The sequence below is a fragment of the Oncorhynchus mykiss genome, chromosome 7, assembly GCF_013265735.2.
Source record: "Oncorhynchus mykiss isolate Arlee chromosome 7, USDA_OmykA_1.1, whole genome shotgun sequence".
In the NCBI taxonomy this organism is placed as follows: Eukaryota; Metazoa; Chordata; class Actinopteri; order Salmoniformes; family Salmonidae; genus Oncorhynchus; species Oncorhynchus mykiss.
This window is the reverse complement of record NC_048571.1, coordinates 72002788-72030733: the sequence shown is the minus strand read 5'-3', so window position 1 is coordinate 72030733 and position 27946 is coordinate 72002788. Positions and strand designations below refer to the sequence as shown.

Genomic DNA, 27946 nt, shown 5'->3' with positions numbered 1-27946 from the left:
AATGTTCTACATGGAACCAAAAAGATTTCCAACAGGGTTCTACCTGGAACCAAAAAGGGTTCTTAAATGGGTTATCCTATGGAAACAGCTGAAGAACTTTCACGAGAATTTTCAATCACAATGATAATAACTAACAATCATTAAACTTTGACTAATCCCTGAGGTTCGTAAGACCCTGGTTTAATAATAATTAGGCAAAGACTCAGTTTATGCAAAAGGTTAGTACTGTTTATTCACGAGAACGTTCTAAAGTAAAAAATGCAAACAGTCTTTATAACACACACAAACAAGTTCAAATCTTAAACTACGCCATGCTCAGAGAGTCTGTTTATCCACTACACAGATACATTGTTTCTTTAATCTGCAACATGTTTCATAATCTTCTGCAAGCCTAACAGTTTCTCCTCTCCACGGGTGGAGGCAGAATGTCCTGTAAGGAACACAGTAGTACAACTTGTCTGTCGATAGCGCCTCTTATCATTTGTTTCACACTTGCACCCTGCTTACATACTAAAAAGGAGCGAAAGGTCATTGTTCTAATTCTGACTAAAACTACACACCATCAGATTAAAGATTTATGATTCTTATAAATTTCATACAATTATATGGTTTCAGGGTGGAATATTTTCATCATTACCTTTAAGCATATAATTCCCTTATCAAGAACCCTCTTAGGTTCTAGACAGCATATTTATTTTTAAGAGTTCAATCATAGGACAATTATATGAACACTTTGAATGCGGGGTCTTCATAGGTAATACCATCTCTGCATTGAGACAAAAGGTGCATCATCTCTCCTATCCTCTTCCTCCTTACCACTGAATCATAACCCAAACCACATCCCATAAACCCAGAGGCATCCAGTGGGCCCTGTTTACCCAGCTGGAAGACTTGGAAGATGACATCGCTGTTCTCTCCACCAACCACTCCAACCTACAGGGAGAAAAAAACAACAGTCTTAACTTTGCTAGGCAGACTGGTCTTAACTCAGGTGATGTAGATCAACACCACCACCCCAGCACCAGTTGTTCACATTCACATTTAAAAAAAAATAATTTAGAAGACGCTCTTATCCAGTGACAGTTAATACATTCACCTTAAGATAGCTAGGTAGGAAAACCACATGTCACAGGCATAGTAAGTACACTTTTCCTCAATAAAGTAGCTATCAGCAAAGTCCGCGCTTCAAAGTGTGTGTGTTGGGAGAGGGGCGGAGGGGTTTCAAGTGCAATTGTGTTTAAGGAAAATTTCATTACTATTAATTTTTTAAGGGGGGGTGAGGTGAGGAGGGGGATTACTTGAGATGTTCTCTTTGAAGAGGAAAGGTTTCAGATGCTTTCAGAAGATCGGCAGGGACTCTTACTGTATGTCCTAGCTTCAGGGGAAGTTGGTTCCACCATTGGGGTGCCAGGCCAGAGAAGACTGAGCGGGAGCTGCACTCCCATGGGGGTGGGAGGGCCAAGAGACCAGAGGTGGCAGAATTAGTGCTTGGTTTGGAGTGTAGGGTTTGAGCATAGCCTGAAGGTAGTGAGGGGCAGTTCCTCTCGCTGCTCCGTAGGCAAGCACCATGGTCTTGTAGTGGATGCGAAGTTTGACTGGAAGCGTGCGGAGGAGTGAGGTGACAAGGGAGAACTTGGATAGGTTGAAAACCAGGCGGGATACAGCTTTCTGGATAAGTTGCAGGGATTTCATGGCACAAGCAGGGAACCCAGCCAACATTGAATTGCAGTAGTCCAGACAGGATAGGACAAGTGCCTGGACTGGATTAGGACCAGCGCCACTTCCTGTGTGAGTTCCTGGATGTTGTCGAGCATGAACCTACAGGAGCGAGTTACTGCCTTTGTTTGCAGAGAACAACAGGGTGTTGTCCAGGGTCACGCCAAGGTTCTTTGCACTCTGGGAGGGCGACACAGTGGAGTTGTCAACCTTGATGGAGTTGTCTTTGAGCAGAGAGGAAGAGCAGATCTGTCTGGTTGAGGTTGAGGTGCTAGGCAGACATCCAAACAGAGATATCTGCCAGGCACGCAGAGATGTGTGTCACCACCTGGGTGACACGCATCTCTGCGACGCCCAGCCCTAAGGAGAGGAGGATCTGATGTCGAAAGCAGCAGATAGGTTTAGGAGGATGATAAAAGAGGGGAGAGAGTCAGCTGTGACAGTGACAGTCTCGGTTGTGTGAATTTAGATCCATTTGAGTTTGTGGATGACTTCACATACCTGGGCAGCCTCATCAGCAAGTACAGCAGGGCTCAAAAAGAATCAAAGCAAGATTGGGAAAAGCGGAAAAGTGCCTTCTCCCAACTCTGTACCATCTGAAAGTCCAAATAGTACAGCCTGGACAAAGGTCCACCTTCACAACAGCAATGTGACGTCCATTCTGTTGTACGGGTCTGAATGCTGGAATGTTGTCAAAGGTTCAAACATTCCATCATGGATGCCTTAGAATAATTTGCTGCAATTTCTGGCTACATAAAATCACCTACCACAAACTCTACAGGAAAGATGAGGTGCAGGATCGCATGCCAAAGATATCCCCAAGGTAGACACCTGGGAAAGAAACCCTGGTAGGTCTAAAACTACCTGGTGCAGTACTGTGACGAATGAGCTGGCCAAGATGAACCTTTTTTGGGTGAGGCACAACACATGACCTAGGACAAAGAGCAGTGGAAGGAGCTCATTGTAGCCTTATGTCCCATAGGGTATTAATATTAAATAAGTAAGATGGTAACAAGAGTTCAAACTTTTAGAAAAGTGATCAATAGTTTTAACCTGACTTTAGATGAGGGGATGGGTAACCCTAACCCTTCTCCCGTAACCCTTCTCATTTATGGGGTTAGATAGGGGTAAGCCAGTCCACAGACTAAAGGTTGAGAAACTCCACTGTGAAACCTGCACACAACAGAACAACTCAGCATGTGTTGCTGGTAGAAGTCAATAAACACTGCAGAGATCAGTTATAATGTGTTCAGTGTGCATTGGTGCTGGAGATGTGGGGCCCGTCTCAAATGGCACCCTATTTTCTATATATTGCTTTTGGTAAGGTAATGCACTACTTTAGGCAATAGGGTGCAAATTTGGGGTGTAACCTTGGATTAGATAAGCAATACAACTGAGGCAGAGAGAACATCCCACTGGTAAATCAATGCTGTTTCAAAATAATTTGGCAAAATATTGTGACATGGAATCTACATAGAAAATACATTGGATTTGAAAAAAAGTCTTCAACGTGAACTGTTGTTTTAAGGGTAAAATTTCAACCTCCTGATTATGTCATCATGGTAACCACATTTCAACATAGACAAACCTTGTATAAAATATGTTGAATGTATACCTTTTGGCACAAAGTCAGATCTTCAACATAATATCCACCAGAAGACTGGGCCACTCCTCATACTGTAGAGCTGATCTATCTACAGCTATCCCTTTGGTCTCCCATCCACAGTTTTAGAGAAGCCCTGCTTAGGCTTGATATTTGTCACTGACCATAACCAATGTGCTATTGTGAGAACAATTGTTGAGAAGTCATTCCAAATGGTAGTTTCAAGAGAGCAAATGGGCAATGAAGCTTTGTGGGCCTATATAGCATTTTGGAAGTGTGACGGCCCCTCCCTGCTCCCTCTACTGGGTTTTTCTGTGCTTACTTCCTGCAGGAGATTGGTGGGCGGAGCTGGGAGGGGTCGTCAGTGCTGATGGGGCACACCTGTGAAAGCTCAGCTGTGGCATAAAGCCACTGTTTCCCCATTTATAAAGATATTCCTCTCTCAATGCATAACTTTGGTTGTTTAGTTGTGGCTTTGGCAGCTAACTTACTGACCTTCATGCCTCAACTGATTATTGTTTTGAGTGTTTTCTTTATTTATGGAATAAATTAATATTGTTATTCCTTTACTCAATGTGTGGTTTCCCATTGTTTGTTACAATCTTGAGCCAGGTTGTAACAGAAGTCATCAACAGCTATTGTTTAAATTTATCCCAGGATTCAACAAAAAATAGACAAGCATTGGATGATTTTAAAGGGAGTCTACAAGTTTAAAATGTATATGTTGGATTCACATCTCCATCTCATCCAAAAATACAAGTTAAAGAATAGTATTAAATAAAACTGTATTTGAAGTTAGATTTTTTTTCTCCTTTATTTAACTAGGCAAGTCAGATAAGAACAAATTCTAATTTTACAATGCCGGTCAAACCCTCCACTAATCTGGACAACGCTGGGCCAATTATGCGCCACCCTATGGAACTCCCGATCACAGCCGGTTGTGATACAGCCCAGGATCGAACCAGGGTCTGTAGTGACGCCTCTAGCACTGAGATGCGGTGCCTTAGACCACTGTGTCACTCGAGAGATTGGCATCTAACTACATACTTAGCTGTTATTTAAGTGGTCTGAGGCAGGCGTTGGCTTACAAGCATTTTTAAGTGCAAAATTAATGACAATGATTTTGAAAAACAGCTCAGAAATTTAACGATGTTGCTACGAAGGCTCTAATGATGAACTTTAAATTACTTTTGGGAAACCGGGCCACGATAAAAAAAATGTTTAACTGTATGACGTATTTCTCTTTCTCTTTCTTATATACATTGTCATGTCTAGATGTTCACCAATGTCTATTCAGAGCATTCGGAAAGTATTCAGACCCCTTGACTTTTTCCACGCTGTTACGTTACAGCCTTATTCTAAAATGGATTAAATACGTTTTTCCCTCATCAATCTACACACAATACCCCATAATTACAGAGTGAAAATCTTTTTTTTTTTTTACATTTTTACAAATGTATTAAACTTAAAAAACTGAAATAGCTTCATTACATAAGTATTCATACCCTTTGCTATGAGACTCGAAATTTAGCTCAGGCGCATTCTGTTTCCACTTACAGTCGAAGTCAGAAGTTGACATACCCTTAGGTTGGAGTCATTAAAACTCGTTTTTCAACCACTCCACAAATTTCATGTTAACAAACTATAGTTTTGGCAAGTCAGTTAGGACATCTACTTTGTGCATGAGAGAAGCAATTTTTCCAACAATTGTTTACAGACAGATTATTTCCCTTAAAATTCACTGTATCACAATTCCAGTGGGTCAGACGTTTACATACACTAAGTTGACTGTGCCTTTAAAGAGCTTGGAAAATTCCAGAAAATGATATCATGGCTTTAGAAGCTTCTGATAGGCTAATTGACATCATCTGAGTCAATTGGAGGTGTACCTGTGGATGTATTTCAAGAATGTATTTCAAGACCTAACTTCAAACTCAGTGCCTCTTTGCTTGACATCATGGAAATATCTAAAGAAATCAGTCAAGACCTCAGAAAAAAAATTGTAGACATCCACAAGTCTGGTTCATCCGTGGGAGCAATTTCCAAATGCCTGAAGGTACCACGTTCATCTGTACAAACAACAGTATGCAAGTATAAACACCATGGGACCACGCAGCCGTCATACCGCTCAGGAAGGAGACGCGTTCTGTCTCCTAGAGATGAACATACTTTGGTGCGAAAAGTGCAAATCAATCCCAGAACAACAGCAAAGGACCTTGTGATGATGCTGGAGGAAACAGGTACAAAGGTATCTATATCCACAGTAAAACAAGTCCTATATCGACATAACCTGAAAGGCTGCTCAGCAAGGAAGAGGCCACTGCTCCAAAACTGCCATACAAAAGCCAGACTACGGTTTGCAACTGCACATGGGGACAAAGATTGTAATTGTTGGAGAAATGTCCTCAGGTCTGATGAAATAAAAATAGAACTGTTTGGCCATAATGACCATTGTTATATTTGGAGGCTTGCAAGCCAAAGAACACCATCCCATCCGTGAAGCACGGGGATGGCAGCATCATGATCATGTTGTGGGGGTGCTTTGCTGCAGGAGGGACTGCTGCACTTTACAAAATAGATGGTATCATGAGGGAGGAAAATTATGTGGATATATTGAAGCAACATCTCAAGACATCAGTCAGGAAAATGGACAATGACCCCAAGCACACTTCCAAAGTTGTGGCAAAATGGCTTAAGGACAACAAAGTCAAGGTATTGGAGTGGCCATCACAAAGCCCTGACCTCAATCCCATCGAACATTTGTGGGCAGAACTGAAAAAGTGTGTGCAAGCATTTATTTCTGCAAATACTTGTTTGTTGCTTTTCCTTCACTCTGCAGTCCAACAATAAATCCAGAGGGACAATCAAGACGGAACAACATGGTTGTGGAGGGATTTGCAGAATCTCCACATGAGACCTGGATGGAGTCTGAGGGAGTGAGGGAAAGTGAGGGAAAGGATCTCTGGACCACAGGAAGACTAAGGTGGAGCGTGCCCACAGGACTGGAGAACCCAGGCCAATAGTGGCCAAGTTCCTGAGGTTCAAGGACATGGTAGCTGTTCTGGAAAGAGCCAAGAACTTGAGAGGAACGTATATCTTCCTCAATGAGGACCCTCCTGAAGTTGTGCGCCAGAAAAGGAACGAACTGATCCTAGCCATGAAAGCTGCCAAAGCACGTGGGGACATTGCTTACATCCACTATGACAAGCTCATTGTCCACCCTCCCTCCCAGAAGCCTGGAAGGGATGAGAGAGCCAAGCCTATGGATTCATAACTTCAACCGTGCAGCACACACACACAAACCAATTGATTAATTAATGGACTGCTGTATGTATATATTTTTTTTATCTTGCTTTGTTTGCTCTTTTCAGTATCATGTCTATCTCTGATAAGCTAACCATGAAAGGGCTGAAAATAGCCTATATCAATATACACTGCTCAAAAAAATAAAGGGAACACTTAAACAACACAATGTAACTCCAAGTCAATCGCATTTCTGTGAAATGAAACTGTCCACTTAGGAAGCAACACTGATTGACAATAAATGTCACATGCTGTTTTGCAAATGGAATAGACAACAGGTGGAAACTAGAGGCAATTAGCAAGACACCCCCAATAAAGGAGTGGTGGAGGAGGCCGTAGGAGGGCAACAACCCAGCAGCAGGACCGCTACCTCCGCCTTTGTGCAAGGAGGAGCAGGAGGAGCACTGCCAGAGCCCTGCAAAATGACCTCATGACTCAATGAGGGTGATATGAGGGCCCGACGTCCACAGGTCGGGGATGTGCTTACATCCCAACACCATGCAGGACGTTTGGCATTTGCCAGAGAACACCAAGATTGGCAAATTCGCCACTGGCGCCCTGTGCTCTTCACAGATGAAAGCAGGTTCACACTGAGCACATGTGTCAGGCGTGACAGAGTCTGGAGACGCCGTGGAGAACGTTCTGCTGCCTGCACATCCTCCAGCATGACCGGTTTGGCGATGGGTCAGTCATGGTGTGGGGTGGCATTTCTTTGGGGCCGCACAGCCCTCCATGTGCTCGCCAGAGGTAGCCTGACTGCCATTAGGTACCGAGATGAGATCCTCAGACCCCTTGTGAGACCATATGCTGGTGCGGTTGGCCCTGGGTTCCTCCTAATGCAAGACAATGCTAGACCTCATGTGGCTGGAGTGTGTCAGCAGTTCCTGCAAGAGGAAGGCATTGATGCTATGGACTGGCCCGCCCGTTCCCCAGACCTGAATCCAATTGAGCACATCTGGGACATCATGTCTCGCTCCATCCACCAACACCACGTTGCACCACAGACTGTCCAGGAGTTGGCGGATGCTTTAGTCTGGGAGGAGATCCCTCAGGAGACCATCCGACACCTCATCAGGAGCATGCCCAGGCGTTGTAGGGAGGTCATACAGGCACGTGGAGGCCACACACACTACTGAGCCTCATTTTGACTTGTTTTAAGGACATTGCATCAAGGTTGGATCAGCCTGTAGTGTGGTTTTCCACTTTAATTTTGAGTGTGACTCCAAATCCAGACCTCCATGGGTTGATACATTTGATTTCCATTGATAATTTTTGTGTGATTTTGTTGTCAGCACATTCAACTATGTAAAGAAAAAAGTATTTAATGAGAATATTTCATTCATTCAGATCTAGGATGTGTTATTTTAGTGTTCCCTTTATTATTTTGAGCAGTGTATGTAGCCTTTTAAATAAGGTTCATGAAATCAATAACTTTCTACAATCAGATAACATATATTAGCCATTTCTGAAACTCACTTACATAATTTATTTGATGATACAGCAGTAGCAATACAAGGATATAACATCTGTAGAAGACACAGAAATGTTTTTGGGGGGAGGGGTTGCTGTATATATTCAGAGCCATATCTCTGTAATGCTTAAAGAAGATTTTATGTCAAGTGTTATTGAAGTGTTGTGGTTGCAAGTTCAGTCAGCACATCTACAGTGCCTTGCGAAAGTATTTGGCCCCCTTGAACTTTGCGACCTTTTGCCACATTTCAGGCAAACATAAAGATATAAAACTGTATTTTTTTGTGAAGAATCAACAACAAGTGGGACACAATCATGAAGTGGAATGACATTTATTGGATATTTCAAACTTTTTTAACAAATCAAAAACTGAAAAATTGGGCGTGCAAAATTATTCAGCCCCCTTAAGTTAATACTTTGTAGCGCCACCTTTTGCTGCGATTACAGCTGTAAGTCGCTTGGGGTATGTCTCTATCAGTTTTGCACATCGAGAGACTGAAATGTTTTCCCATTCCTCCTTGCAAAACAGCTCGAGCTCAGTGAGGTTGGATGGAGAGCATTTGTGAACAGCAGTTTTCAGTTCTTTCCACAGATTCTCGATTGGATTCAGGTCTGGACTTTGACTTGGCCATTCTAACACCTGGATATGTTTATTTTTGAACCATTCCATTGTAGATTTTGCTTTATGTTTTGGATCATTGTCTTGTTGGAAGACAAATCTCCGTCCCAGTCTCAGGTCTTTTGCAGACTCCATCAGGTTTTCTTCCAGAATGGTCCTGTATGTAGCTCCATCCATCTTCCCATCAATTTTAACCATCTTCCCTGTCCCTGCTGAAGAGAAGCAGGCCACCACCATGTTTGACAGTGGGGATGGTGTGTTCAGCTGTGTTGCTTTTACGCCAAACATAACGTTTTGCATTGTTGCCAAAAAGTTCAATTTTGGTTTCATCTGACCAGAGCACCTTCTTCCACATGTTTGGTGTGTCTCCCAGGTGGCTTGTGGCAAACTTTAAATGACACTTTTTGTGATAGTAGTTATATGGGCAACATTAGATCATTGATGAGATTAAATCAAATCACATCAGAAAAGGGTTTAATTACTGAGTCTCACATTACATATATCCACTGGAAAATATTTACTTAAATGAGATCATCAAAAAGACATTGAAATAGCATTAGGCTGAATTAGCTAGGTAGCTTTCTAACCTAAAAGAAGAAGCACCTTGCTGCAATGTGGCTACTGGCTAGCTACCTGGGGATGCAAACATCAGGTTGTATGGGTCCCACCTTCCATTTAGCTAGCCAATCCATGGTATTGTAGCAAAAAGCAGTGCTATGATTGGTCAATAAGGCTGCCAATCATATTTGAGTAACATGTCATTGTAGATTTGCGAGCACACAGAGATCATATACCGCAAGCACAGGTGCATTTCAAAACAGCACAGGAAAGTATACCATGTGCTCAATTCCACTTTCTGGGCATGCAACATTTTTGTCTGAGCTCTTAACTCTCTTTCAGTGCCTCAACATGATCCTCTGTGCTCTCAAGATGTTTAATCTGAACTCTCAACTCTCTCCACGCGCACTCAACATTATTGCATTATCTGCATTCTGGCCATTCCCCCCTGCACCCTCAAATTGTGAGAAGGAAATGATGCCATAGTTACACTGAAAAAACTGCCATGCCTGTAAAATAGAACAAGTCCACTCTGATGCGCACCTCAGACTACAACAAAATCCTCAACTCAACTCAGTCTTGAAGCAGGAGCGTGGGTAAAATCACTGGGAAAGCCGAGCCTGAAAGGAAAAGCCATATTATAACCTACGTGTTGTGACAATTACATTGTTTGCTCTATAACCCGTTAATTCATATCAGGGGCGCAACTTTCACTGGGACAATTTCACATTCTGAAATTGCCTTTTTGTCCCCCCCAGTTTTATAATTGGAATGTGATACAAAACTAGGCAACGGTGTGCTTTAGGACCATGCGGAAGGAAGCCTCCGAGCGGTTGGGTAGACTGTTTGTAGTGTTTATCTGACTGGATTATTTAAAAAAAAAACATTATGCCCCCCCCCCACACACACACATACACTTCTAAAACCAAAGTTGCGCCCCTGGTTTATACGCCTTGACACAGTGATATATAGGCTTAAGGCCGGGACAATAAGATGACAAACTGGCAGAATAAATTCAACCACACATTTGTTTCATAACAAAACCAGAGAGCAACATTTGTCCAGGTGAAGTTCACAAAACGTATTTTATATAACAAACAGTTACATGACCTACAGCATGGTTAGGCAAGGTAATGTTTCCGACATTTTCAGACTACTAACCAACTATTGATTTAGAACCAGGGAGAGTTACCCCAAGTCGCAAAGAAAACAGAACCTACCTCCCCTATTCCAGCAACATTTCAACTTCAACATTTCAACATCATCTAAATCACCTTTGCTTAGTCTAATACAGTGACAATTAAAATATACCGAAAACAATTTAGTCCAATCAACGTAAGCTAAATGTGATGTGGCTGTCCATGGAACTGATTTCTGTGTTTGTGGTGTGTGTGTGCTTGCATGCATGCAAGTAGAAAAAAACTGTTTACTCACCCTATCATCCCTTCTTTCATGTTGCCTAAACGGTCTATGAATGTTATACAGTACATGCTTTTAGTTTTTGTTGTCCTAGGCTACCTGGCTAAAATGTTTGCTCGCTAGCCTAACTTCCTTTCATGGGCAACAATGCGCCAGGCCAGCTAGTTAACATTATCATACTATATATGTATATCTACATGTTGAACTTCCATCCTCTCAGGCCAGGGACACAGTGTATGAATTTTATGGTTGGATCAGAATCGGCTTTATAATAATTGGCCAGTATGGAGAATGAAGTAAAACGATAACTCCAAATCCCTATTTAGGAAAGGGCTGATTTTAGCTAGCTAGCTAGCCCCCAGAGGGCAACGACACAATGAGATGCAATAATGAAAGTATTTTTTTTCTGTCAATGACGTTTGGCTTTTGATGTGATGTGATTGTTCTGAAGCCAAATCACTTTTTTTGGTGCGCCAGGACGATTCACAGCTGAGCCTACTTAGTATAGCCCCATGCTGATTGGTTATTATTTAATAGATGTTTTTTCAAGGGAGGCCAAATGCTTGCTGGCTTGCCTTGCATTCAATGCTACAGGCGGCAACAATGTCATACTCTTTTTGACCAGACAGCATCAGATAGATACATTACACATACTGAGACAGGGGGTGTTGTTTCATTCACTCAGATGCTTTTTCTGGTTGGATACATTCAACCTCTTGCGAACTGAAGGAAATGTATAAAATACAGAGAGACAAAAGATAAATGAATTTGTAGGTTTTGTTTCTCTGTTTTTTTCTTGGTAAATGTTTGGGGAAGCCTGGCTTCCCTTGGCATCCATGAATACACACCACTGTCTTGAAGGAATGAAGAATAGCGCCGGAGGGGATGGCTGCCATTTTAACTTCTCCTAGCCAATTGTGCTATTTTGTGTTTTTTCACATTGTTTGTAACTTATTTGAACATAATGTTGATGCTCCCGAGTGACGCAGCGGTCTAAGGCACTGCATCTCAGTGCTTGAGGCGTTACTACAGACACCCTGGTTCGAATCCAGGCTGTATCACAACCGGCCGTGATTGGGAGTCCCATAGTGCGGCGCACAATTGTCCCAGTGTCGTCCGGGTTTGGCCGGGGTAGGTTGTCATTGTAAATAAGAATTTGTTCTTAACTGACTTGCCTAGTTAAATAAAGGTTATATAAAAATAAATAAAATACTTGTTCTTGCTCTTTTAATCTACTAAGCATGGCTTTGATAACGATGGATTTTACTTGTCTACCAACAATGACAACTCACCTGGGTCTGACAATTTATATGGAAAATTACTGAGGATAATAGTGGATGATATTGCCACATCTTCAATCTAAGCATACAGGAAAGTGTGTCCCCCCACGGCTGGTGGGAAGCAAAAGTCATTCTGCAACACAAGAATAGTAAAGCCCCTTTTACTGGCTCAAATAGCCAACCAATCAGCCTGTTAACAACCCTTAGTAAACTTTGGGAAAAAATTGTGTTTGACCAGATAGAATGCTATTTTACAGTAAACAAAATTACAACAGATGCTTAAAGGCACGGGCAATCAACAAGCACAACACTACTACACTAATGACTGATGATTGGCTGAGAGAAATTAATGATAAAAACACTTCAGTGCGGTCTTTGACATTTTTGATCATAGTCTGCTGCTGGAAAAACGTATGTGTTATGGCTTAACACCTCCTGCTATATTGTGGATAAAGAGTTACCTGTCTAACAGAACACTAGATGGACCCCCCTTCAAGCTAATGAGCAGTCATTCTGACTGCAAATTTCTAACAGTGTAATTAATATATTTCATATATGCTATCGCAAAACTAATCATTTGGGTCTGTTTACGAAGACCTTGGATAACATTAGAATAAGATTTGTATTTTATTTCAAATAACTCAATAGCATTTCCATTAGTGTATGTTACTGTAGACTATATGTAAAATAAGTAATTAAATACATTTTTTACAACTATGAAACAGAAAGCATGTGTTGGAACATGGTAACAACTTATTTTTCTAACGACATGGGTCCAGCCACACTTGTTTTCTTTGCAAGCAAATTGTTTGCCAATGACAGTGACAACGTGCCAACGTAAGGTTCCACAAACCCCATCATCACATTCTCTGACACTTGCTCACCTGCTGGCCAATGTGGATATTTTCCCAGATATTGAAAGCAGTTCAGCATGTACAATTACACACAATCTCGCTGTATAGCCTACCCCAAGTAGGCCAGAGTAGACTGATAAGACTCCTTTGATTCAGTAGACTGATATAGGGTACAAACCATTTTAAGATTATAATTAGAATGGATCAATATGATGGAATGGTCCACTCTTCTATTGGTGATTACATAGTTATGCATTGTTCGCTTCCCCTCGCTCATCAACTCACCCATTCTCCACATCACACTTTACTTAATAAATGTAATATGTTGTTATATGTGTGAAATTAGTTTCTGTATAGTTTCTGTTCAGTTTCGAGACAATTATCGGGATGATTATCAGCTGGGCACTACACCTTCAACTGACAGAAGAAGGAGCGGAGCAGGCCATACTGTCAGGAGAAGGATGGGCAGTGGGGGAAAACCATTACAAAAATGACATGTCCTCCTAAAACTGGTTATAACTCCAGTTCTGTTTGTGATATTAATAGGTTAGCAGATCTTTGTTTGATTGTTTAATAGGTTAACCCATCTAATGCTTCCTTATTTGCAGTATCGGTGCGTGGGTAAAATTACTGGAGAAGCCAAGCCTGAAGAAAAAAATATTAGCACCTATGTGTTGTGACAATTACGTTGTTTGCTCTTTAAGTTGTTTGCTCTATAACCAATTAGTTAATTTGCCACCGTGATATACAGTATAAGGTTGAGAAACAAGAAGACAACAGTCACACATTTGCAAAATAAATTCAACCAAGTTTCATCACAAAACCGGAAAGCAACATCTATGCCAAAAGACACATCTGAACTGATGTAACCACACAAAAAAACACAGTCCCAATCGAATGCAGGCTGATCAACAAAGCAAAGCAAAATATAATCCCTGACCAGTGCCCTCCCGCTGTGACCCTGCCTTATTGGTGGTGCAGTGGTAACACAGTCCAGCAGCAGGCCAATGAGGCCGACTCACACTGCGACTCCCTCCATCATCATCTTGTCAGAAATGAAGCTCCACAAAACACAAACAGACTTTTAAAGAACACAGGATGCTATTGACCAGCAAGCATAGAGTACACAACAGTCAGTCAATAGATTATCCTGACTTCCCGTAACCCTTCTCATTTATGGAGTTAGAGAGGGGTCAGCAAGTCTACGGACCAGAGGTTGAGAAACACCACTACTGCAACTGTCACAAAGAGAAACCCTTGCTGTGTGTAGCGCATGATGAGTCCTGTCAATAGCTGCACAGGCCAAATGCTGTTCACAAAGAACCCAAGTCTCAAACTGAATTGATTGAACTACTGTACAGTAACGATTGGGATACAAACCATAACAAGCAAATCAGTCATTTCCAAGAATTGTCAACTGGCTATGTATACTGAACAGAAATATAAACGCAATATGTAAAGTGTTGGTCTGATGTTTCATGAGCTGAAATAAAAGATCCAGACATTTTCCCTAAGCAAGAAAAAAAAAATCTCACATTTTGTGTTGAACAGTGCCTTGCCTTGCTCAGAGGCAGAACGACAGATTTTTACCTTGTCAGCTTGGGGATTCAATCCAGCAACCATTTGATTACTGGCCCAATTCTCTAACCACTAGGCTACCTGCCGCTTGCCGCTACCTGCCACACGGCCCCATGTAGCAAGGCTCTAGACACGATTCTTTGAAACTGAAAATGTCCCAGTTCTTCCATGGCTTGCCTACTCACCAGATATAGACATGTCACATATTACGCATGTTTGGGATGCTATGGATCGACATGTACAACAGCGTGTTCCAGTTCCCGCCAACATTCCACAGGCCACAATCAACAGCCTAATCAACTCTATGCGAAGGAGATGTGTCGCGCTGCATGGGGCAAATGGTAGTCACGCCAGATACTGACTGGTTTCTGATCCACGCCCCAAACTTTTTTTAAAGGTATTTGTGACCAACATATGCATATCTGTATTCCCAGTCACGTGAAATCTGTAGATTAGCTCCTACTAAATTCGTTTAAATTGTCTGATTTCCTTATATGAACTGTAACTCAGTAAAATCTTTGAAACTGTTGCATGTTGCGTTATATTTTTGTTCAGTGTAGTAGTGACAGACTCACAATCACAGGCTTTAGAGCTTTCACTTGGATTGTTTGGTTCATGTGATTCCTGAACTATTTTGATAGATATTATTGTACTATAGTGAAATTGAAATTATTGCGTCACACAAAACAAAAACTAATTCAAAGAAGTATAGATTTTTAAGCATTAGGCTGTTCTTGTTAGGAATCTCAGAACACCTGAAGAACAGCAGCCAAACTGGGCAGTTAGAAGATAAAGCCCCTTCTCTCTCATCAACCCACAGCACTACAGGAGTTGCTGTGTGACTTATGATCTGAGGAAGCTGGTGGGAGGAGCTATAAGAGGACGTGCGGTCACACTTTATTTGGATTTTCCACCTGTAGATGCTCTACAGATGGTCATATAATCAATAAACTGTTGATAAGCAACTGACTATTGGTTGTTAAGCAACTGCTTGATAAGGTTACTGTTAGGGTTAGGGCTATAGTTAGGGCTAGAGTTAAGGTTACGGTAAGGGTTAGGTCAAGACTCCGTGCAGGCCAGTCAAGTTCTTGGACACCGATCTCAACAAACCATTTCTGTATGGACCTCGCTTTGTGCATGGGGCATTGTCATGCTGAAAGAGGAAAGGGCCTTCTGTCACGCCCTGACCTACAACACCATAGGGGGTGATCTAGTTTTTTTTATTTCAATGTGTTCTTCTAGTTTATTTTCTATGTTGGAGATTTGTATGATTCCAATTAGAGGCAACTGGTAATCGTTGTCACTAATTGGGGATCATATTTAAGTAGCTGGTTTTCCCACCTGTGTTTATGGGATATTATTTATGTGTAGTTGCATGTTAGCACTCCATTGTCGTTACGTTTAGTTTATTCTTTATTGTGTGGTTCACTTACTTTAAATTAAACAGATGTGGAACCCACATCACGCTGCACGTTGGTCCGAGTATGCTTCCAACGATTGTGACACCTTCCCCAAACTGTTGCCTCAATGTTGGGAGCACAGAATTGTCAAGAATGTAATTGTATGCTGTCGAGTTCAGATTTCCCTTCACTAGAACTAAGGGACGTAGCCTGAACCATGAAAAACATTCCTCCACCAAACTTTACAATTAGCACTATGCATTTGGGCAGGTAGCATTTGCCTTGCATCCGCCAAACCCAAATTCCTCCGGTGGACTACCAGACGGTGAAGCATGATTCATCTAACCAGCGAACGCGTTTCCACTACTCCAGAGTCCAATGGCGGCTGAGCTTTACACCACTCCAGCCAACGCTTGGCATTACACATGGTGATCTTAGGCCTGTGTGCGGCTGCTCAGCAAAGGAAATCCATTTCATGAAGCTCCCAACAAACAGTTCTTGTGCTGATGTGCTTCCAGAGGCAGTTGCAACACTTCCAGAGGAGTGTTGCAACCGAGGACATATGATTTTTCACGCTTTTCAGCACTCGGCGGTCCCGTTCTGTGAGCTTGTGTGGCCTACTACTTCGCGTCTGAGACGTTGTTGCTCCTAGACGTTTACACTACACAATAACAGCACTTACAGTTGACCGGGGCAGCTCTAGCAGTGCCTGACCTGTTGGAAAGGTGGCATCCTATGACAGTGCCATGTGAAATGGCCTTCAGTAAGGCCATTCCACTGCCAATGTTTGTCAATGGAGAGTGCATGGCTGTGTGCTCGATTTTATGCACCTGTCAGCAATGACTGTGGCTGAAATATCAGAACCCACTCATTTGAAGGGGTGTCCACGTATGTTTGTATATATAGTGTATCACTATAATGCTGTTGTAAGAATGACATGAAATACTGGCTACTGTAGCATGTAGTGTCCACAATAAGAGGTTTTATAATACTGTGAAATTGTGAAAATGATAATGCCTTTTGGTATAAGAGCTGTTTGAAACACTGCCTGGAATTTCAGCCTGTTTAGGTCTGATTGAATTTTGGCCTGCCTGGTGACCAGATGGTAAATTAGTTAATACACTAATAAGAAAGAGAGTTCCAAACCTCTAGTTTTCTGTTTTCCCACTCAGACCACTCCCAGCTAAATTCTGAAACATCCACGGTTTATTGCATAATGTTAATGACAAGTAACAATAGTTATCACCCAGAGAATTCTAAGGTCTGACTCTTCACCTTTTACCCTGCGCAAGCTTCAGAGTGTATGTTCATGCAGGTTGTGGTAAGTGTTGAGAAATATTGTGTAGCTATTGCTTTGTACAAGCTTCTGGACTAAGGGACCAACATTCTGAATTGGCAACCTAAATCAAACCAACCAGTTTCTTTCCCTAAATACAACATTCATAAGTGAATCACACAAATATATGTAGTACCTTTGACTGTGACGATCGTTTAGAGATGGATTGGACCAAGGTGTAGCGTGGTAGGTGTACATTTTACTTTTATTTAAATGACACCGGAAAAAAAAGCTAAATACAAAAACGAATGTAAAGCTAAGCAGTGCAGAAAGCAACTACACACAAACAAGATCCCACAACTAAAGGTGGAAAAGGGCTGCCTAAGTATGATCTCCAATCAGAGACAACGACATACAGCTGCCTCTGATTGGGAACCATACCAGGCCAACAAAGAAATAGAAAAACTAGAATGCCCACCCAAATCACACCCTGATCTAACCAATTAGAGAAATAAAAAGGCTCTCTAAGGTCAGGGCAAGACATACCCCCCTCCCCCCACCCCAAAGGTGGCAGCTCCGGTTCGGGACGTAGACCCCACTCCGCACTTCCATGGAACCGGACCGTGGATTGTCGCCGGCTGCTCTGGACCGTGGATCATCGCCGGCTGCTCCGGACCGTGGATCGTCCCCGGGGACTCCGGACCGTAGATCGTCGCCTGGGGCTCTGGACTGGGAACCCTCGCAGGGGGCTCAGGACCGCCGACCTTCGCTGGATGCTCCGGACCGCCGACCGTCGCTGGAGGCTCCGGACCGCCGACCGTCGCGGGAGGCTCCGGACCGCCGATCGTCACTGGAGGCTTAGGGCCATGGATCTTCACTGGAGGCTAAGGGCCATGGATCATCACTGCAGGCTCCGGGCCATGGATCATCACTGGAGGCTTCGGGCCATGGATCATCACTGGAGGCTTCGGGACATGGATCATCACTGGAGGCTTCGTGCCATGGATCATCACTGGAGGCTTCGTGCCATGGATCATCACTGGAGGCTTCGGGCCATGGATCACCACTGGAGGCTTCGGGCCATGGATCATCACTGGATGTCTGGAGCGTAGAGCTGGCACAACCCGTCCTGGCTGGATGCTCACTTTAACCCGGCAAGTGCGGGGCGCTGGCACAGGACGCACTGGGCTGTGAAGGAGCACTGAAGACACAGTATGTATGGCCGGAGCAGGATATACTAGGCCGTGGAGGCGCACTGGAGGTCTGGAGCGTAGAGCTGGCATAACCCGTCCTGGCTGGATGCTTATTTTCGCACGGCAAGTGCGGGGAGCTGGCACGGACCGCCGATCGTCACTGGAGGCTTAGGGCCATGGATCTTCACTGGAGGCTAAGGGCCATGGATCATCACTGCAGGCTCCGGGCCATGGATCATCACTGGAGGCTTCGGGCCATGGATCATCACTGGAGGCTTCGGGACATGGATCATCACTGGAGGCTTCGTGCCATGGATCATCACTGGAGGCTTCGTGCCATGGATCATCACTGGAGGCTTCGGGCCATGGATCACCACTGGAGGCTTCGGGCCATGGATCATCACTGGATGTCTGGAGCGTAGAGCTGGCACAACCCGTCCTGGCTGGATGCTCACTTTAACCCGGCAAGTGCGGGGCGCTGGCACAGGACGCACTGGGCTGTGAAGGAGCACTGAAGACACAGTATGTATGGCCGGAGCAGGATATACTAGGCCGTGGAGGCGCACTGGAGGTCTGGAGCGTAGAGCTGGCATAACCCGTCCTGGCTGGATGCTTATTTTCGCACGGCAAGTGCGGGGAGCTGGCACCGAGCGCACCAGGCTGTGAATGCGCACTGGAGACACAGTGTGCATCACCGCATAACATGGTGCCTGAACGGTCACACGCTCCTTAAAGCGAGTGCGGGGAGTCGGCTCTGGTCTGAATCCTGGCTCCGCCAACCACCTCGTGTGCCCCCAAAAAATACTTTCTGGGGCTGCCTCTCGTGCTTGCGTTATGGTTGCGAACCCTGAGTCCGGACCGTGGATCGTCCCCGGGGACTCCGGACCGTAGATTGTCGCCGGGGGCTCCGGACCGGGAACCCTCGCAGGGGGCTCAGGACCGCCGTCGTTGATCCTCCTTCGCTGCCTCCGCCTGCTTCCATGGCAGGGTATTGTCCCCTGCCATAACCTCCTCCCATGTCCATGATGTCCTCCACTCCCTTTTTTCACGAGCCCAGGATCCCTGCTCCTCCTGGACAGCCTGCTTGGTCCTTTGGTGGTGGGATCTTCTGTCAAAATCATTTAGAGATGGATTGGACCAGGGTGCAGCGTGGTAGGCGTACATTTTACTTTTATTTAAATGACACTGAAAAAACAACAAAATACAAAACGAGCCTAATCCGCGACCGTCTACAGTAGCACTGGGGTTCCCAAACTGTTATGCTTCGTGACCAACTAACAGAGATGTCTTTTGAGTCTCGACCCACCCTGAGGTATTGTATTATGTAATGGGAGCGTCTGGCAAATGACTAAAGTGTGATGTAAATGTAGTGTTATGTATATTATGTATTTCATTTGTTGTTTTTTGTTTGTTTCCTTTTTGGATCCCAGGAAGAATAGCCACTGCCTTGGCAACAGTTAATTGGGGATCCTAATAAAATACTAAATATTAAGGCCTGAGCAGTGAAAAACAAACAGACCAAACAATAAGTAAAAATTAGATGAATAATACCCTCTTCCTCAAAACATTTAACTGAATGTAGATTTGAGTATGTCTTCTTGTGACCAATTTAAAGAAATGTACTGCATAGTTATGAAATTATTGGTAACAATTCAGGGTTTCTCTGTATCAAAAAGGGGCTTAGGTGGTGGGACAGGCAGGTGGCATGGCAATAAGCCTGGTGGGTCATCTGTGCCGCTTTATTCTGTCCGCCTCAAATCTTGGGCAAGAAGATATGAGACTGTCATCTTGGCAGCAGAGAAAACAATTCTATACATTTTCACATGTTGAAAGACACTGTTGCCCTTTTAAAGTCATTTTCTTGCAATCATATACATTCTGCTATGGAGATGAGACAACATTTTGCCATTTTTAAGCTGATGTCCTGCAATTTTACGCATTTTGACATAATTGTTTTCTTTTGCTCAAACATTATATCAAAATCAATGGGGGCCTAATTTTCTAGCTTTTATTTAGGTGATTGTAAATTCCCAAAGATAATAGGCTATTATTTAAAAATATATCGGTCCATTATCTTTTCTGTAAAGTTTCTATTTGGTTTTAGTCGTTGGTCTAGCATTCCAAAGGTTGATTGTTGGAGTTAGCCCCACCCTTAGCCAAACCGTTATTCTAAACCATATCGAAATCACCTAACCTGCTTTGTAAATTCAACTAACCTTTGTTGTTAGTTCCCATAACCTCCCAACATAATTTTCCTTTGTTGTTGCAGCACAACAACCACAGAAAGATGTATATTACTATACATCATCCAAGACACGTTTCACTGATTCACGTACAGAATATTACAAATTGCCCTGATTCCACATGGATCAATCATAATCTCATAAATAGAAGCTCAAATAGACTAAATACACATCTTTCATAGATATACACATTAATAACATACACAACCTATGAACAGTCTAATCACTATAAATGACGTTTCTTTCTGACAGACCGTTGTACTTACCTGGAGACGTCTACTTCTTTGTCCTTCATCTTCAGTTTCATTGTTGTTCCCTGGACCTCCTCATAAGCAACAGGTGGATGGGCTGTAACACACAGTACAAATACTGTCACTATGAAATACCTGGACTTAAACCCGATACAATAGCAGCAAACTATGTTTAACGAGCTCCAGTCAAATAAGAAGATATCATGACTACAACATAGGGATATGAAGTGTGACTGATATTGTTTCTCTCACCCATGATCCCCATAATGTTGTCTCCTGTCGGGCGCTGCCTCAGGACAGGCCACATGAACTTGATTCCATTCCCCTTGTAGAGCATGATGATGATCGGTGTTAACCCTATGATGATGTCCATCGCCTTGTCCAGTAGGATCAGAGACACACTGCAGGAAGTGACATAAGGCTCATATTGATCAATTCAATCAACAACAACAACAACAAAAAAAAATGAAGTACCACGTAAGATAATAAATGTGGATAGGCAACTGTTAGGAATTTTATGAATAATGACTAAACAATATCTACATTTTAAATAGAACTATAACTAATGAAACTTATACTCTGTTTTATTATATCTGATTAATCTGATTGTATATAAACTGTTGTTCGTGGTTACATGGCAGCGCGCTACGAGAATAAATACTATTATCTAATTTTGATAAGACTTGTCTCTGTCTATTTTATGCAAATAGAAATCTTACAAATTCTTATAAAATAGACTGAGTGATTTAATTCATGTACAATTAATAGGAATTATGAAATTCCAGTGACAGCAACTTAATACACTGAGTGTATAGTATTTACTGAGGCCTAAACCAGACTGAACACTGCACTCACTGTCTCACATCACTTGGTTTAACCAGGCTATTATTAAAACACCTTGCACTGTACAATAAGCTGAAGCAGAAATCTAATCACAGAAACAAACAATACTGTAGCACAAAATGACTTATATCAGAAGGTCTGTAGTTTGTCTGTGATTCAGAACCTGTCTGTTTCGTGATTGATTTTCAGGCTCCATAATAAATATGTTGCATCCTGTCCATTGCAGAAGGTGATGACAGTGGTGTCTAACTCAATATGTGTCATGTCCTGATCTGTTTCACCTGTATGGTTATGTTGTCTTTTTGCAGGAGTCGTGTTCTAAACACACCCACATGTTTTTTAGGAGCGACATAGTTGTGGTTGTATTTCTACCTCTAACTGTAGTTGGAATTGAGTAGATCGTAGGTGGATCAGCAATGTTCTCCATTTCACTTAAAGCTTAAACATGAGAGAACATTTTCACAAATAAACTGACAGACAGACAAACACACAGACACACACACACTGTACAGACAATCAGTTATTCAGTGAGGGCATTTAAACAGGCAAGGTACTACACACAGTCAGACAGTACAAACAGACAAAAAATATCAAACTATTTTTTTTTAAATATGTAGAAGAATTGTCCATCAACCATGGTATGGCATAATCATCATCAATACTTAAGCCATTACAAAAGTTATCACACACTGACCACACCTAAAGTGATGTTCAACAAGTGCAGCTATGATGTAGAGGAAAGATGGTCACTTGATACATCTGTCATTGATTCCTACTCCTCCCTCTTTCCATTCCTTTTTAACATGGGTGAGAGGCAGGAGCAGTTGTAAGAATTGAATTGTGAATTGTGTGTGATGATGATGGAAGTTTTTCTCACTGGGGACTCCATGGTGGTGGCTCATGGTGGGGTTCGCCCCCTTCTTGGGCTTGTGGGCCACCTGTGAGGTTTCTCCCTGGGGCTTGGTGACCACCATGGAGGTGAGAGGAGTCACAAAGCCATACTTCAGACAAAGATCCAGGGCCTCTTTCTTCACCTTCTCGCTTGACTGCACACTGAAACACAAACACACACACACACACACACACACACACACACACACACACATTAATGAAATAGAGGTGCTAAAACATACATTGGAGTATGTAATTATTGACAAAAATGACTATATAAAATAAATAATGGAAATACTGAGCTATGTTTTATGCTACATGTTTGTGTTTTATTATATGATTCTATACTATATTTGAAACAATTGCTCAGAGGAAGAGATTTTGTTAAACAATACTTTTTTTCTCCAAAAGGTAGGGGGTCAAAATTATTGTCACCCCTGTTTTCATTGCCTTTCAATAGCTCATCTTGTGAAGATAATGGAGCCTTTTTCTAAAATATATATAAAAAAAGACTTATACCGGGCTGGGCTTGAAAAAAAGCCTGCGTGTCTGTGCACCTTTACCTACTGCTCTCTCTCAGCAGCAGCTGTGGCCACTAGTGTATTCCATCATTGGCTGGGCCAGAGAAATTTGTGGCCGTGATGAATCTTATTTTTCTGATGATTGACATTTTTAAAATTGCGATAAGAAAAGGCTGGAGTGCATTAGGGAGAATGGTGATCCACGAGACCGTGACAGACAGTGTATCTCAATCTCAGGAGAAGCCCATATTCCAATGGCATCTGCATGACCGATACATCCTAACAAAATACACCCTATGACTGACCTGCGGATGTGCCTTGCTGAACCTTGTAAACGATTTAATGTTAACCCATGACTGATCCTAATGTCTTCCTAATCAGGCATAGGCTTGATGCAGTTATTTAGGAATGAAAAATGCATTCAAAACATGGGCCTTTTGAGCAATTACTTAAAGCAGGGGTGTCAAACTCATTCCACGGAGGGTCGAGTGTCTGCGGGTTTTTGTTTTTTCCTTTCAATTAAGACATAGACCAATCAAATCAAATCAAATCACATTTATTTATATAGCCCTTCGTACATCAGCTGATATCTCAAAGTGCTGTACAGAAACCCAGCCTAAAACCCCAAACAGCAAGCAATGCAGGTGTTGAAGCACGTTGGCTAGGAAAAACTCCCTAGAAAGGCCAAAACCTAGGAAGAAACCGAGAGAGGAACCAGGCTATGAGGGGTGGCCAATCCTCTTCTGACTGTGCCGGGAAGAGGACTGGCCAACCAGGTGAGAGGATTTCGACACTAATTACTGACCTTAATTCGTCTATCAAGTACGAGGGTGGAGCGAAAACCCGCAGACTCAGCCCTTTGTGGAATGAGTTTGACACGTGATTTAAAGAATTGAAGAAAAACAATGTATCTGGTTGAAAACGGCCTATGTGGCTTCGAGTCAGAAACATTGATTCTAGTGTCAAAATTGACTACAAAGTGTCAATAGGATAATTGTGGTTATAAAGTCAGTCTTGTCTAAAACTGAGATTTGTGAGATGATTAGGAAAATAAATTATGTCACAGAATTAAGGGTATACCACAGTTTTCCTTTTCCTACCCACTTGCCCACACCTGGCATCACCCAAGTAATAATCAATTCCTGATTTTAATGCCAGTGGTACGTTTGATTTGACTTTGGATATCCCTATGGGGCTAGTTAGGGACCATCAGTAATTTACACAATGTTACATGGGATAATATTTAAAAATATCAATAGCTACAAATTTGAATGACTTAAAAACCTCAAACCAACTGTAAATTGTAGAAATTCATATACAGTTTTTACAGCTGTTTGAAGCTGGTGGACCAAAACCGAGAGTAAAAGGCTCAAGCGCGAGTCTCTGCCATGTTACGAGGTAATGGTACACAGGGGAGGTGGGAGATTTGTTTCAATGCAGCCTAATGCTGTTGCAATTCACCTAGCTTCCACATAGAGGAGAAATTCTATGTGTATCACCTTGAATTATTTGTCTTTGTTATTTCAATATCAAAATTAAATTATTGTTTTTAAAGGCATGAATGGCTCGTATGATGTTGGATGACATTAATGAATGAGATGCATTGAAGTGGGTCTGAGTGACTGCTATAACAGGACGTGCTCTCACAGCTCGATGGTGGATAGATTATACAAGGCTACTAGCCTACTAAGTCTAATAATGATAATAGCAATACTTCTTATTATAATGAGAATAATAATAAGAGAAATAAGAATAAGAATAACCACAACATAGTTGTTTTCGTTACCAATAATAACTTTGGAAATGTGTGCACTTCTGTCAAAGTAAGTGCCTTATTACGTTGTAATAGTTTCTGCATGTGGTGTTATGTTGTTTCTACTGTAGCATAATATTTATGTGTATATTCCTTATAACCGCGGACACGTGAGGCTACGTTACGCATTTCATAACCTTTATGGTGTTATATTCAATGCTTAGGTAGCTAGCGCCATTATTCTATTAGCTCTGTAAAACAATGCTAATTGCGTCAGAGAAGTATTGGCTTGTTGTATTTTGAAGCTACCCTGGAATTTAAAAATATATATTTTCTTATACCACTTGGTTGTTTTCTGAGTGCATTCCACAACGTTGTTCATCATGTCCGCCTTATCCACTGCCTCCATTTTGAGGCTACAGTCAAGTACGCAGTCTGGCTTGCTTTTTCTCTCTCCCGTCCGGTGGTCCACCTTCCCTGTGACCGAGATAGTTGATGTATGGACAGTGGAGAGGACATGGATGTCTCGTTTGTCATGTCAGTTTACTGCCAGCTGTTGACACTTCTTATTTTGTATAACGAGTCATGTAGGATGGCAGTAGCATTGTTGATGAAATGCAGTCATCACAACGGAACTAGGAAGCAGTCTTGGGAAAAGAGGTTGGCAAAGAAGGGACTTGCAAACATAGGATCTGTGCTCCAGTATTCTCTTATGGAGTTCTTTACTATCCCCATGAGAAGGACTGGCACCAGGAAGGTATACATTTCAATAATTGTGGTTGTCCCCCCCCCCCCCCCCCCCCCCCACTCCTGGCTCTCTCTTCTCCTGTAGCTCCAAAGCATAGCGATTGGTCTCTGCTATGTCTCCCTGCCTCAGATGGAAATGGGAAGGGGTGTTGCACTCCAGACTGGGACTCAAAGCAAACAGCAGGGCCAGGAGGTGTGAAATGGCAGACAGCCTTCAAGCTACCACAGAACTCCTGTTCTTCATCCACTGTCAGTCTGCCTCCATCACCACCTGCATCTTCAAAGGGAACTGGGACTTTGTCAGTGGACAAAGGGGTCTTCAGATTCAGGGTTCTCAATGACTGGGGGGCAGCTCCTCACTGTCACTGTCAGAATCTGATTCCTGACTTGCAGACTCATTGTCAGAACTATTTTAAAGATCCAGCATTTCCGCATTTGTGAGTTGTCTCCTTTTGAAAGACATTGCTAATGCTACAGCTTAGCTCACTAGCTACATACATAAACCACAACACTGAATGGCTCAGTGGGAGTGAGAGGTTACGTGAATGACTGCCTGCACGCGCCATTTGTATCAATAAATCACTATCAGAAAATGTTTTGTGTGGTAATTATTTATATATTTACTGTTTTCTTCAAGTATCGGTGATAAATCATGCATTCCGATTCTTGCATAGATTGTAATGGGAACATAGTCTGTGTGTAAAATACTTTTTTGAAGGTTGTACTGATTATGATGAGCTAAGGAAATTCCAGCTATGTGTGGGGCCATGTTTGTTGACATATAATGCATTCTGGGTTTCACTGAATTGTCTGTCGGACCAAAAATTATTTCCATCAATGGTGAGCTCACCCATGATGTGATTAATTATAAAAATGTAATTGCTATTAGCTAATTCATATTGTAGTTTATGTCAGCCGAGAGTTAGAAAATATGACCGAGAGTTAGAAAATATGACTGCTTGTGTTGTGTCAATTTTTCCTCAGTTATCCACTGAGGGCTAGGACAAATGTAGCCTACATTTTCCAGTTTGGATGATTGCATTATGCTTTAGGTACTTCAGTTAATATCTGAACATTGCATCCAAAAATAAACTGCTCACATTCCGGACATCACTTTATAAGGACTGTGTTTGTGTAAATAGTTTCTGAAAAAAGTGTGGCCAGCTCAAACGCTGATTGTTGCGTCATTCGAAACTGGCCATTCTAAACAAGCTTTCTAAATATGGTACGTGTGAAAGTGTTAAGTTATCTTTACTTTTACTCAAGGATGATAATTGGGTACTTTTTCCACCACTGGTAAGCAGTATATAAGAGAACTAACTGTACTGCCTCAGTGGAGCTCCCGACCGACGTGTACTATGGTGCATTAAGTTTGTTGGAACCTCTCCAGATTGTCGATAATAAAGAATGACTCATTTAATATTGACTTCAGGTGTCCCTGGTGTTCATTTCCACGTCAATTTTATGACACTTGTCTCAGTCTAACACAGTCCAGCTCAATCTAACCCATAACATTTGAGGTGATCTTGAATATTTCTATTTTGTGCTCTCTGCACACCCAAAACTGTGCTCAATAGACACACCTGAACTTATGTAACCACACAAAAACATACAGTCACAATCGCATTTAGGCTGATCAACAAAACAAAATATCATCCCTGACGGAGTGCGCTGTGGCCTGTACATGATCCTACCTTACTGGTCAGTGCCGTGGGAACACAGGCCAGCAGCAGTCCAAGGAGGACGACTCGCGCTGCGACTCCCTCCATCATGGCCTCGGCAGAAATGAAGCCCCACAAAATGCACACAGCCTTTTAAAGAAGAACACTAAATGCTATTGGCCAGCACATAAAAAGTACACAACAGTCAATCAATCATCCACCAATTCCTGACTATGACATGCTTACTGTATGTTTAAAAACAATGGGAGTGGAAATCTAATCCACACCGTTAAACCAGACTCCATTTTCTTGCATTCTTTCTGGTGATCACATCACATATGGGCAACATTACAAAAAATGTTCTCTCTCCCCAGAATTGTTAGCTGGGACATCACTGAGAAATCGAATCCACTGAAGTATGCTGGCAACAAGAGGCCAAACTTTTAGAGAAGTGAGAATGGACCAATAGTGTTAACGTGACTGCATGTTAAGAGCGGGGTGAGCCAGTCTACAGCCAGAGGTTGAGAAACACCACTGTGAAACCTGCACACAACAGAACAACTCAGCATGTGATGCTGGTAGAAGTCAATAAACACTGTAGAGATTGGTTACAATGTGTTCAGTGTGCATTGGTGCTGGAGATGTGGGGCCCGTTCCAAATGGCACCCTATTCCCTGTAGTTGACTACTTTGGTCAAGGAAAAAGGGTGCCATTTGAGAAGCAATATGACAGAGGCAGAGAGAACATGCTGTCAAGAAAAATTGGTG

General features: G+C 42.5%; 1 protein-coding gene across 2 annotated transcripts; it reads right to left on the bottom strand.

The window, feature by feature from the left end:
* Positions 1-206: 206 nt before the first annotated feature.
* LOC110528434 lies at positions 207-27504 on the bottom strand. Of its 2 annotated transcripts, XM_021610493.2 has the most exons (5): positions 27213-27504; positions 22484-22659; positions 21016-21164; positions 20779-20860; positions 207-933 (listed from the first exon to the last, which is right to left on the bottom strand). In XM_021610493.2, the coding sequence occupies exons 1-5, from the start codon at positions 27288-27290 to the stop codon at positions 813-815; spliced, it is 606 nt and encodes a 201-aa protein (XP_021466168.2). In that variant the 5' UTR covers positions 27291-27504; the 3' UTR covers positions 207-812. The 2 variants fall into 2 exon arrangements, 1 of the variants encoding a protein (XP_021466168.2); XR_005052658.1 differs by lacking the exons at positions 20779-20860; positions 21016-21164; positions 22484-22659; positions 27213-27504 and adding an exon at positions 3332-3622.
* Positions 27505-27946: the final 442 nt, after the last annotated feature.